Raw genomic sequence first — 13256 nt, 5'->3', positions numbered from 1 at the left:
TTCCTTTTTTTCTTTAAGTGGGCATTACAATAAAAATGAATATGCACGTTTGATTGGAAGGATTTTGCAGTACACGTGTATTAGCAAAAATGAAAAGTTTTAACTGTTTTAATAACAGCTTTTACTGAGCACAGGACATAAGGAGCACATTTCCACATAGGTACAGCCAGTGATGCGTATTACTAGTGGCTGAGCAGGAGCGGTGACTGGATGTGGGTGCACAAGCATGTTGATATATACTACATGCATTCTGTGCACAGTAAAATGATGATAGCTAGAAGCATTTCTAATAAAAATGTGTACTGTTAAAATCGTCCTACTCAAAACTGAAATTATGTACACTATAGTTTGGACTAGAATATCCCTTTGGCTGTCAGAGTCAGTCAAGTGATTCAAAATCATTAAAAGAATTTTTAAAACTTGTATACATATTAATGTGTGGCTGCAAAACAGAAAAACCAGTATTCACTAGCAAAATGGGATTCTAACACAAACCACCATAAATCACAAGACAAAGCTATTAAAAGTAAAAAACCAACACCCATTAACTTAATTTTGACTTGCTCAGTTAGAAATGCGTAAAATGATTTGCTTCTTCAGCTTGTTAACTAAGTAATAATGCCAGTAAATAATATAAAGAAATTAAAAATGTTACATATAAAAAGCAGTGGATATAGTCTTGTCATAACTACCAATTGCAGACCCTCAAAGGCACAGCAGATTGTCATTTTGAATCAGTAGGCACTTTTCTTTATCAGATTATTATTTTGCCATGCTTTGTAAAGCTTCGTAAATTGAAAAGGATGATAATAGCTGCACTGCTGAAGTAAACCGTTAGCGTGCACAAATTTTGCTTTGAAAATACTTAGCAATAAAGCACTTGATTGAACATACTTACCTAAACCACTGTGCTTTTGTTCCAAGAGTCTAGCTGATCTCAAATGACTATTGTTATCTGACAATACCTGGAAGTAAAGATACAACAAAAAGATAAACTAGAGAAATAAAGTTATTAATAAGGACGTGAAACCTAATTCAGGAGTCTGGCCAAGATATATAAATGTTAATTTGATACATAATGCAAGTTAGTGGTGGAAAAAAGTTGCAAGACAGCATGCAAAAGTCTCATTTGGAAAGGAGTCGACGTCATAGATAAAATCCTGAGGCAATGTGATGACGCAAGCAAACCACAAGAGAACGGAACACAAGCTATAGATAAAGAAAATGTAAACAATTAATAAAAAATAAATTCTGTTGGTAAATCAATTAAATACTTTTAAACTGCACCTGTTTGGAAAGAAATTCAAAAAGGAGAGTTGAAGAAAGGAGTATTAAGATGTGCCAACACAAATCCATGCATGAGCCCTGAAAGAGGAACCTAGTATGAGTTTATATGTTGTACCCAGTGTATAAAATCCCTTTTTCTGCCATGTAGTTTCAGACATGTAAACAGGCAAATGGAAAGTTGTGAAACTACTTGGGAGGAAAAGGGCAGGTTTAACAGATTATCTTCCATCAACCAGTGACAACTTAAAGGGAGGGTGATACAGGCTCTGGTTATTTATTTTTGTTTAATTTTTTTTTTATCTTAAAAAAAATCAGGGATATAAAATAAACTATTCTGGGGTATGGATATTAAAAGAAGAAACTGTAAATATCTTGGCGCACAAGGTAAGATGTCATCCTTCCAAGAATAAAAGAAAACTCTACACACCCTTCCTGTATTGTCTTGTCACAGTGAATTTGGAAACTTTGGTAACACAAATATAAAGTGTGTTTTGTTCCAGTGTTACAAAAAGAAGCACTCTAAACATTAAAAATATTGATGAAGTTATTAAAGAAAAACAATAATGTAATTCCTAATTAATAACCTTTCATTGTGTTTTGCAGATGATATAAACATAGTCACCGTTTTAAGTTGCGGAATTATTTTTCCTATTAAATGGACATTATACTCAAAAAAAAAATAAGTCCACCATAAAATATTCAAGTAATAAATATACACACACTATTTGTCTTGTTTCCACTAAAGCACTTTTCCCTTCCCCATAGGCCTGCAAGCATTCTTGAGTGTGCGCTGTTATTTACTATACAATACATCAGGGCTGTCTAATACCCAAAAGCCTAACTTTTTACTTATTCTGCATATACTGTACCTATGTACAAATACTTCAGTAGACCCATTATAGGACCTTATCAATTTTACTTGGTAGTAAGAGGCAGCATTACTGCAATACCCTAAGAGAGAAAAAGCAAATGCAAATTTTTTTTCTGTCTCCAAGACCTCTATTATTACGAAGAGCAGAAATATATACCACTTGCTGTTCTTATTTTATCTTTCCTTAATTTAAAGTGAAGGTAAACTTTGGTGAATGAAAGCCCGTTTTTTAAAAATACTATTAAAAACAGGGGCACTTTCATTCATCAAAGTTTAGAAAGCACCCGTTTTGATTAAAAACTTACCTTTGTACTTTTCACAGCCAAAGCAGCTTCCCCCACCTGGAGATCCTCTCTTCACACGTCATTAATGACTAATCCGGCTTCCTCCAATCACGGCTTTCCTGCCAGGGTAGTCATTGCCTGAGGTCATGCCGTGATTGGAGGAAGCTGCTCTCGCTGTGAAAAGTACAAAGTTAAGTTTTTAATCAAAGTGGCTGCTTTCTAAACTTTGATGCATGAAAGTGCCCCTGTTTTTAATAGTATTTTTAAAAAACAGGCTTTCATTCATCAAAGTTTACCTTCACTTTAAGGAGCAAGTTGGCAGCTCTGAAATTTTCATTAATTTAAATGGACAGTAAACACCTTGTTTTGTGTAAAAACTGTGCTTAACCAAACTCTCTAGTGTGGCCAAAATGCAAAGTCTGGTTTAGAAATTTGCAACATTTTAAAAACCTAAGTGACAGATTCTGCTTTTTTCACCTGTATAAGAAGTGTGTGACAAAGCACACTTTTTACACAAAAGCAAAAGATGTTTGACGTCCCTTTAAAGCTTTGTACCTGTACACTGAAGCATTTGTTCCTATATGTGTAAACCATCGAGTAAAGTAACCTATAAACAGGATTTACCCAGTCACGTTAGGATGTAAAAATGCAAAAGCATCTGAGAATAACTGTCCAAAAGCACAGAATTGTAGAGAAGCTGGTGTCTTAAACAGGTTGATACTACTTTATAATGAAGCTTTAAGGAAGAAGCACTGTTTATGCAGATATACACCGGGTACTTTGAGACAGGAAATAATAGTTAGTATAAATTTACAATTCTTTGGACAGACAAAGAAGATATCGTTAAATTACACAGTGCATATAAAGCCACTAATTATATTCTGACCATTGTTTTATAGCATCACATTAACAGTTCTGATGATTAAATGAACTATTGTCAAAATAAATTATGCCATATCAAAGTCTTAAAGGACAGCTTAGCTCAATGTTTCTCTGTAATATTTTTTTTATATTTTTTATATTAGAAAGCAGCCGTTTTACTTTAATAATCCTAAGATTTTCAAAGGAAAAACCTAACACCTCTCTTCTTTAGCATTAGACCCGTCATGCTACATACAGTCAAATGTAGTGCAAATGAGAAAAAAGAATACAAGAATGATAAATAAATATACAAGTAAATAGAGAAGTATCTTTAAAATGCTACTGAATTCCCTGGAAAGTATTTTATTTTTTTTTAACAAAAAGTGTATATTCTAAATATATAAAACAAAGGTCACGGCTGTAGTAATATTTATAAAATGATATGACTGAAACCTTATAAAGTACTGCATAAACAATTGTCAGTAAATCCGAAATAATTTAAATTTCCCACAAATAACAAAGCATTTAGTTTAGAAAAGTGGAAGGCCAAATACAATCTCTTGGAGGGACACGTTGTGGTCTTTTCTGGAACTCTGTTAATACAGAATGTCTACAGTCTTTAAAAAAATATCCGTCATAGTAAGCAGTTCCAGAAGTAAAGACTTAACAGTGCAAAGCCCTAAATTTAAGATTCAGAGACGGAACATGCAAATCAAGAAACAATCTCAAAAAAGTCAGAAAATAGGCTTCAACATACAGAGAGCCAGTCTCTCTTGGTAAAGAAAGAATAAAACTGACATTTGTATTTTTGAGGATCATAGACACAACCCATAATTGTATATTTTCTATAGAAACGCTAGAAGTGTCGGGTGAGAGATAAGGGGTATTTTGTGAATATTTGCGCACATTGGAAGTAGCATATTACGAGTTGAAAGTAAATGCCTTTGCATGAGCGCAATCAAATTTGTGTGTCGAGTTAGCGTGACTTCAGAGCTCTGTTTAACTGTTATGCGAGACAAAAAGTTATATAAAACTCATGAAAAAAGTAAATTTATGCTTACCTGATAAATTGATTTCTTCTATGATACGACGAGTCCACGGATTCATCCTTTACTTGTGGGATATTATCCTCCTGCTAACAGGAAGTGGCAAAGAGCACCACAGCAGAGCTGTCTATATAGCTTCTCCCTTGACTCCACCCCCCCCCAGTCATTCGACCGAAGGTACAGGAAGAAAAAGGAGAAACTAAAAGGTGCAGAGGTGACTGAAGTTTTAAATTAAAAAAAAATATAATCTGTCTTAAATTGACAGGGCGGGCCGTCACATCATAGAAGAAATCAATTTATCAGGTAAGCATAGATTTACTTTTCTTCTATAAGATACGACAAGTTCACGGATTCATCCTTTACTTGTGGAACACAATACCAAAGCTATAGGACACGGATGAACGGGAGGGACAAGACAGATGCCTAAACAGAAGGCACCACTGCTTGAAGAACTTTTCTCCCAAAAATAGCCTCCGAAGAAGCAAAAGTATAAAATTTGGAAAATTTGGAAAAGGTATGAAGTGAAGACCAAGTCGCAGCCTTACAAATCTGTTCAACAGAAGCATCATTTTTAAAAGCCCAAGTGGAAGCCACCGCTCTAGTAGAGTGAGCTATAATACTTTCAGGAGGCTGCTGTCCAGCACTCTCGTATGCCAAACGGATGATGCTTTTCAGCCAAAAAGAAAGAGAGGTAGCCGTAGCTTTTTGACCTCTACGTCTTCCAAAATAGAAAACAAACAGAGAAGATGTTTGACGGAAATCTTTGGACACTTGCAAGTAAAACCTCAAAGCACGAACCACGTCCGAGTTGTGCAACAGACGCTCCTTCTTAGAGGAAGGATTAGGACACAGGGAAGGAACAACAATTTCCTGATTAATATTCTTACTAGTAACAACCTTAGGAAGGAATCCAGGTTTGGTACGCAAAACCACCTTATCAGAATGGAAAACAAGATAAGGCGAGTCGCATTGCAATGCAGATAGTTCAGAAACTCTTCGAGCCGAAGAGATAGCAACTAAAAACAGAACTTTCCAAGATAGAAGCTTAATATCTATGGAATGCATAGGTTCAAACGGAACTCCTTGAAGAACCTTAAGAACTAAATTCAAACTCCATGGCGGAGCAACAGGTTTAAACACAGGCTTGATTCTAACTAAAGCCTGACAGAACGACTGAACATATGGAACATCTGCCAGACGCTTGTGCAGTAAAATTGATAAAGCAGATATCTGTCCCTTTAGGGAATTAGCTGATAGCCCCTTCTCCAATCCTTCTTGGAGAAAGGACAAAATCCTAGGAATCCTGATCTTACTCCATGAGTAGCCTTTGGATTCGCACCAATAAAGATATTTACGCCATATCTTATGATAAATTTTACTAGTGACAGGCTTTCGAGCCTGAATCAAGATATCTATGACCGACTCAGAGAATCCCCGCTTGGATAAAATCAAGCGTTCAATCTCCAGGCAGTCAGCCGCAGAGAAACTCGATTTGGATGCTGGAATGGACCTTGAATGAGAAGGTCCTGTCTCAGTGGCAGTGTCCACGGTGGTAGAGATGACATGTCCACCAGGTCTGCATACCAAGTCCCGCGTGGCCACGCAGGTGCTATCAAAATAACCGAAGCTCTCCTGTTTGATTCTGGCAATCAGACGAGGAAGGAGAGGAAATGGTGGAAACACATAAGCCAGGTTGAACAACCAAGGTACTGCTACAGCATCTATCAGTACTGCTTGAGGATCCCTTGATCTGGACTCGTAACAAGGAAGTTTGGCATTCTGACGAGATGCCATCAGATCCAATTATGGTGTGCCCCATTGATGAATCAATTGTGCAAACACCTCCGGATGGAGTTCCCACTCCCCCGGATGAAAAGTCTGACGACTTAGAAAATCCGCTTCCCAGTTCTCCACTCCTGGGATATAGATTGCGGATAGATGGCAAGAGTGAGTCTCTGCCATCGAATTATTTTGGAAACCTCTATCATCGCTAGAGAACTCTTTATTCCCCCTGATGATTGATATATGCTACAGTCGTGATATTGTTCGACTGGAATCTTATGAATCTGGCCGAAGCCAGCTGAGGCCACGCCTGAAGCGCGTTGAATATCGCTCTCAGTTCTAGAATATTTATCGGGAGTAGAGCCTCCTCCTGAGTCCACACACCCTGTGCTTTCAGGGAATTCCAGACTGCACCCCAGCCTAATAGGCTGGCGTCCGTCGTCACTATGACCCATGCTGGCCTGCGGAAACACATTCCCTGGGACCGATGATCCTGTGACAACCACCAAAGAACAGAGTCTCTGGTCTCTTGATCCAGATTTATCTGAGGAGATAAATTTGCATAATCCCCATTCCACTGTTTGAGCATGCATAGTTGCAGTTGTCTGAGATGCAAGCGAGCAAACGGAACTATGCCGCTACCATTAGTCCAATTACCTCCATACATGAAGAATTCGGCAGGTGGTTAAAATCTTTGATTTCCTGACCTCCGTCAGAAAATTTTTCATGTTTACCGAATCTATCAGAATGGAACTCTTGTGAGAGGGATAAGTGAACTCTTTTTTACGTTCACCTTCCACCCGCGAGATCTTAGAAAAGCCAACACAATGTCCGTGTGAGATTTGGCTAGCTGGTAAGTTGACGCCTGAATTAAGATATCGTCCAGATAAGGCGCCACTGCTATGCCCCGCGGCCTTAGAACCGCCAAAAGGGACCCTAGCACTTTTGTGAAAATTCTGGGAGCTGTGGCCAACCCGAAGGGAAGAGCCACAAACTGGTAATGCTTGTCCAGAAAAGCGAACCTGAGGTACTGATGATGATCTTTGTGGATAGGAATGTGAAGATACACATCCTTTAAATCCACGGTGGTCATATATTGACCCTCCTGGATCATTGGTAAAATAGTCCGAATGGTCTCCATCTTGAAGGATGGGACTCTGAGGAATTTGTTTAGGATCTTGAGATCTAAAATTGGTCTGAAGGTTCCCTCTTTTTTGGGAACCACAAACAGATTGGAGTAAAACCCCTGCCCCTTTTCTGCTTTTGGAACTGGGCAGATTACTCCCATGGTATATAGGTCTTCTACACAGCATAAGAACGCCTCTCTTTTTGTCTGGTTTACAGACAATCGAGAAAGATGAAATCTCCCCCTTGGAGGAGAATCTATGAAGTCTAGAAGATACCCCTGGGTCACGATTTCTAAAGCCCAGGAGTCCTGAACAAAGAGAGAAAGTCTGCCCCCTACTAGATCCGGTCCCGCATTGGGGGCTGCCCCTTCATGCTGTCTTGGTGGCAGCAGCGGGCTTCTTGGCCTGTTTACCCTTATTCCAAGTCTGGTTAGGTCTGACTTGGATTGAGCAGAATTCCCCTCCTGCTTTGCAGCAGGGGAGGAGGTAGAGGGACCACCTTTGAAGTTTCGAAAGGAACGAAAATTATTTTGTTTGGTCCTCATCTTATTTGTCTTATCCTGAGGAATGGCATGGCCTTTTCCTCCAGTGATGTCTGAAATGATCTCTTTCAGTTCAGGCACGAATAGGGTCTTACCCTTGAAAGGAATGGCTAAAAGCTTAGATTTTGATGACACGTCAGCAGACCAGGACTTAAGCCATAACGCTCTACACACTAAAATGGCAAAACCCGAGTTGAAAAGCGGCATCTGTAATGAAAGAATTAGCTAGCTTGAGAGCCCTAATTCTATCCAGAATATCATCTAATGGGGTCTCAACCTTATGAGTCTCCTCTAGAGCCTCGAACCAAAAAGCAGCTGCAGTAGTTACAGGAACAATGCACGCTATAGGTTGCAGAAGAAAACCCTGATGAATAAATATTTTCTTGAGAAGACCCTCTAATTTTTTATCCATAGGATCTTTGAAAGCACAACTGTCCTCAATAGGTATAGTTGTACGCTTAGCCAGGGCAGAAATAGCTCCCTCCACCTTAGGGACCGTCTGCCATGAATCCCGAATGGTATCTGATATGGGAAACATTTTCTTAAAAGTAGGAGGGGGAGAGAACGGAATACCTGGTCTATCCCCATTCCTTAGTAACAATGTCCGAAATCCTCTTAGGGACAGGAAAAACATTAGTGTAAGCAGGAACCTCTAGATATCTATCCATTTTACACAATTTCTCTGGTGGAATTACAATAGGGTCACAATCATCCAGAGTCGCTAAAACCTCCCTGAGCAACAAGCGGAGGTGTTCTAGTTTAAATTTAAAAGCCGTCATATCTGAGTCTGTTTGAGGGAACATCTTTCCTGAATCAGAAAGCTCTCCCTCAGACAGCAATTCCCTCACCCCCAAACTCAGAACATTGTGAGGGTACATTGGAGATGGCTAATAAAGCGTCAGAGGGCTCAGCATTTACTCTCACACCGGACCTACTGCGCTTCCCCTGCAACCCAGGCAGTTTAGATAAAACCTCAGTGAGAGTAGTAGACATAACTGCGGCCATATCTTGCAGGGTGAAAGAATTAGACGCACTAGTACTTGGCGTCGCTTGTGCGGGCGTTAATGGTTGTGAAACTTGGGGAGAATTAGATGGCATAACCGGATTCTCTTCTTACTGAGAATCATCCTGCAACATACTTTTATCAGCTAAAATTTGTTCTTTGCAATTTATTGCCCTTTCAGTGCATGAGGGACACATTTTAAGTGAGGGTTCCACAATGGCTTCTAAACACATTGAACATTGGCTTTCCTCAATGTCAGACATGTTAAACAGGCTAGTAATGACCACAAACAGGCTTGAAAACACTTTATTTAGTGAAATAATAACAATCTTAAAAAACGGTACTGCGCCTTTAAGAGAAAAAAGAATACAGGTTTTGCAAAACTGCTTTAAAACAATCAAATTGTTTCAATTTTATGATATAAGCATTCAAACTATGCAGCTAAGTTTGCCCCACAAGGAAAGGAACACTTAACCCTTACTGGAAAAAATGGATAATTAATAAACGTTTAAATCCAGAAAAAACACCCCCTGCACCTTGCCATAGCCCTGCTGTGGCGCCTACCTGCCCTCAGGGATCTGCAAAACAGGGTTTAAGCTTCGATTTGGCCCAATACTCTCACAAGGGCCCACCGGAGTTGGAGCTTGCTGCTTGCCTGTCAAATACAACTGCGCAACTGAGGCCCCGCCCATCTCACTCAATGTCTCTCAGCCCAAATGAACCACACCAGAGCGGTCTCAAACTAGCCATGTGGGTTCCCAAACCCAAAAAGAAGCCAAGTGTACCCTCTCATTTAAGCATAATGAACGTTCCTTCCAAAAATGTTATCAGCACTCCCAGTTAAATAAACGTTTGCCCACAAACATTCAAACTCAGTGTCAACCATTTTTTCTTAGCCCCTATATGCAAGCTTAGTAATACCCCTCTATATCTTTTAGGATTACTGCTTACCTTTTCCCTCATGGGGATACTGTCAGCCAATTTTGAAATACCACAGTCTCTCCAGAAAAAAATGACTGAACATACCTCACTGCTTATAGCATGAAAACGTTCCTCACACTGAAGTTTCTTAAGTACTCCTCAGCCATTCTGTGGGAACTGCTCTGGATCTTAGTGACAAATGCTAAGATCATCAGCCTCCAGGCAGAAGTCTTCATCCATTTGCTGCCTGAGAGAAAATAGTACACACCGGTACCATTTAAAATAAAAAAACTCTTGCTTGAAGAAAATAAAAACTAACATTTTATCACCTCTCACTTTACCCTTCCTAGTACTTAGAGTAGGCAAAGAGAATGACTGGGGGGTGGAGTCAAGGGAGGAGCTATATAGACAGCTCTGCTGTGGTGCTCTTTGCCACTTCCTGTTAGCAGGAGGATAATATCCCACAAGAAAAGGATGAATCAGTGGACTTGTCGTATCTTATAGAAGAAATACATTTAAATGTAGTTACACTCATAACACTGATAAAAAATTATTTAAAAAAATATTTGATTAAAAAGGGCTCAAAGATATGAGTTCACATGTGTTGGAAAAAAGGCAGGCAAAGATCTTTAACATAGAGATACATACGTGTGTATGTATATGTATATATATATATGTATGTGTGTGTGTGTATGTTGATATGTATGATGTGCATTTGTTTACATATGTATTTAAAGTATTTATGGGTTTCACTGTATACCTGTATATCTATATACCTATACATCTATTCCTATAGATATATAGGTATAGATATGTATTTTACATAAACAGTATAAGATATATATATATATATATATATATATATATATATAACTATATATTTAATAATAAAAAGTACATTATTTTCTATATAAAGAACATAGGAAGGTAAAATATGTGTTTTGCACATCTTGTTTGGCGATTTAAAGTAAAGGTAAACTTTGATGAATGAAAGCTCGTTTTTTAAAAATACTATTAAAAACAGGGGCACTTTCTGTCATCAAAGTTTAGAAAGCAGCCGTTTTATTTAAAAACTTACCTTTCTTCTTTTCACAGCCAGAGCAGCTTCCCCCACACGGAGACCCTCTCTTCACACATCAGCAATGACTAATCCGGCTTCCTCCAAACATGGCTTTCCCCCCAGGGGAGTCATTGCCTGAGGCCATGCCATGATTGGAGGAAGCCAGATTAGTCATGCTGATGTGTGAAGAGAGGATCTCCGGGTGGGGGAAGCTGCTCCGGCTGTGAAAAGAAGAAAGGTAATTTTTAAACAAAACGGCTGCTTTTTAAACTTTGATGAATGAAAGTGCCCCTGTTTTTAATAGTATTTTTAAAAAACGTGCTTTCATTCATCAAAGTTTACCTTCACTTTAAATCTTCAATCGGGCGGTTTAGCGCACATTAAAACTTAGTATTCTTAAAACTTAGTATTCCTAAAATATTAAATATAAAATATTAAAAATTATCAGACATAATGTAAAATATTCTAAATAATCCATATATATTTTACAGTATGTTTAATAATTTTTAAAAATATTTTATATAATATTTCAAAAACACACCTTAAAGTGAAGGTAAACTCACCCTAATTTCGATCTAGTATAACACTCTTTTTTAACATAAGTAGGAGTTTCATTCATCAATTGTTATATATGTGTGTATATATTAAGTTCTCGCCGTTATAAACTATGCCTAAACTATCCACTAATTCAGCCCGTCTATTTTTTTTTATTTTCTGTGTATGTCACGTTTTTTACCCAACCAATTGAAACTCTGGCCGTTAGGCGGCCGTCACTCGATATCATCCGCCCCTTGTTTTATATGCGCATGCGTAATTTATTTAGATTCAGAATTAATGCCAAGAGCGCACCCGTTTGATTTTGCGCATGCGCAGTAGAAAATATTGCCCGGCGATTATGCGCATTGAAAAGCAGTATCGCGATTTGCGCATGCGCATTGCAATCTGAGTTTGTGAACGCGCCTTTGTGACATATAGAGAGCGGGTGGGACCGCTGAAGACGTCACACAACGAAGAAGGAGGAAGTAGGGATGGGGAGGAGTCGGGTTCCAAACGGTAGGGAATTAGTAATGTATTTTTTATTAAAACTATGGCAGCAATATTTAAACAAAGTTAGCGACTACATGCATGAGAAAATGATAAATGGGAGGTTGTATTCAAGAAAGAAAAACTTTACCTTCACTTTAAGTATATTAAAAATGCATTTTTTTTACATTCCTAAATTCTTCACATAGAATAAAAAACAAAATGTATGCTTACCTTATAAATTTATTTCCGGGCATGGAGAGTCCACAAAACATTCTTATTACTAGTGGGATATTTACTCCTGGCCAGCAGGAGGAGGCAAAGAGCACCCCAACAAAAGCTGTTAAGTATAACTTCCCTTACCTATAACCCACATTCGGCTGAAGGGAAACGGAAAAAGAAGATAACACAAGGGTATAGAGATGCCTGAGGACTAGACAAAAAACTGCCGTCTTAATTTGAATAAGGGAGGGTGGTGGACTTTCTATGCCTGGAAAGAAAGAAATTTATCAGGTAAGCATACATTTTATTTTCTTTCCTATGGCATGGAGAGTCCACAAAACATTCTAATTACCAGAGAAAACAATAAACAGGGCAGAAGTCTGCCGAAAAGCTTTAGTTGCTTGCAGGTAAAATTTAAGAGCACGCACAACATCCAGGTTATGCAACAAGCGTTCCTTCTGAGAAGGAGGATTAGGACAAAAAGAAGGAAAAACAATTTCCTGATTAATATTGCGATCTGACACTACCTTAGGGAGAAACCCCTTGTCAGCATGAAAAATAAGGTAAGGGGACTCACACTGCAGAGCCGAAAGTCGGAAACTGCGAGCAGAAGAAATAGCAAGCAGAAACAAAACCTTCCAAGATAGTAATTTAATACAAACAGAATGCATCGGCTACAACGAAGCCTACTGCAAAATTCTAAGAACAAGGTTAAGACTCCAAGGAGGAGCAACAGATTTAAAACACAGGCCTGATTCTGACCAAGGCCTGAACAAAAGACTAAACATCTGGCAGAACAGCCAGAAGTTTATGCATAAGAATAGACAGCGCAGAAATCTGACCCTTCAAAGTACTGTCTGACAAACCCATCTTCAGGCCCTCCTGAAGAAAAGCCAAAATTCAAGGAACCCATACTTTGTTCCAAGAAAAACCTTTTGAATCAAACCAATGCAGGTATTTACACCATACCCTATGGTAAATCCTGCGAGTAACCGGTTTATGAGCCTGAAGCATAGCATCAATGACTTTCTCAGAGAAGCCACGTCTAGCCAAACTTAGACGTACAATCTCCAAGAAGTTAGCTTCAGAGAAACCAGATTTGGATGAAGAAAGGGACCCTGAAGTAGAAGGTCCTTCCTGAAAGGTAACCTCCATGGCGGAAGAGATGACAACGTCACCAGATCCACAAACCAGATCCTGCGAGGCCATGGAGGAGCTATTAGAATC

The 13256-nt window shown here is 38.7% G+C and overlaps 1 protein-coding gene across 1 annotated transcript in view; it reads right to left on the bottom strand.

Moving 5' to 3' along the window:
- PPIP5K2 (diphosphoinositol pentakisphosphate kinase 2) overlaps window positions 1-13256 on the bottom strand; it is a 466186-nt gene that overhangs the window by 105309 nt on the left and 347621 nt on the right. Inside the window, 1 exon segment of the mRNA XM_053701522.1 lies at window positions 899-965. Coding sequence (XP_053557497.1) covers window positions 899-965 — 67 coding nt within the window.

The sequence above is a fragment of the Bombina bombina genome, chromosome 2 (assembly GCF_027579735.1).
Source record: "Bombina bombina isolate aBomBom1 chromosome 2, aBomBom1.pri, whole genome shotgun sequence".
In the NCBI taxonomy this organism is placed as follows: Eukaryota; Metazoa; Chordata; class Amphibia; order Anura; family Bombinatoridae; genus Bombina; species Bombina bombina.
Note: the sequence above shows the minus strand (reverse complement) of the source record. Positions and strands in the feature narration are given on the sequence as shown.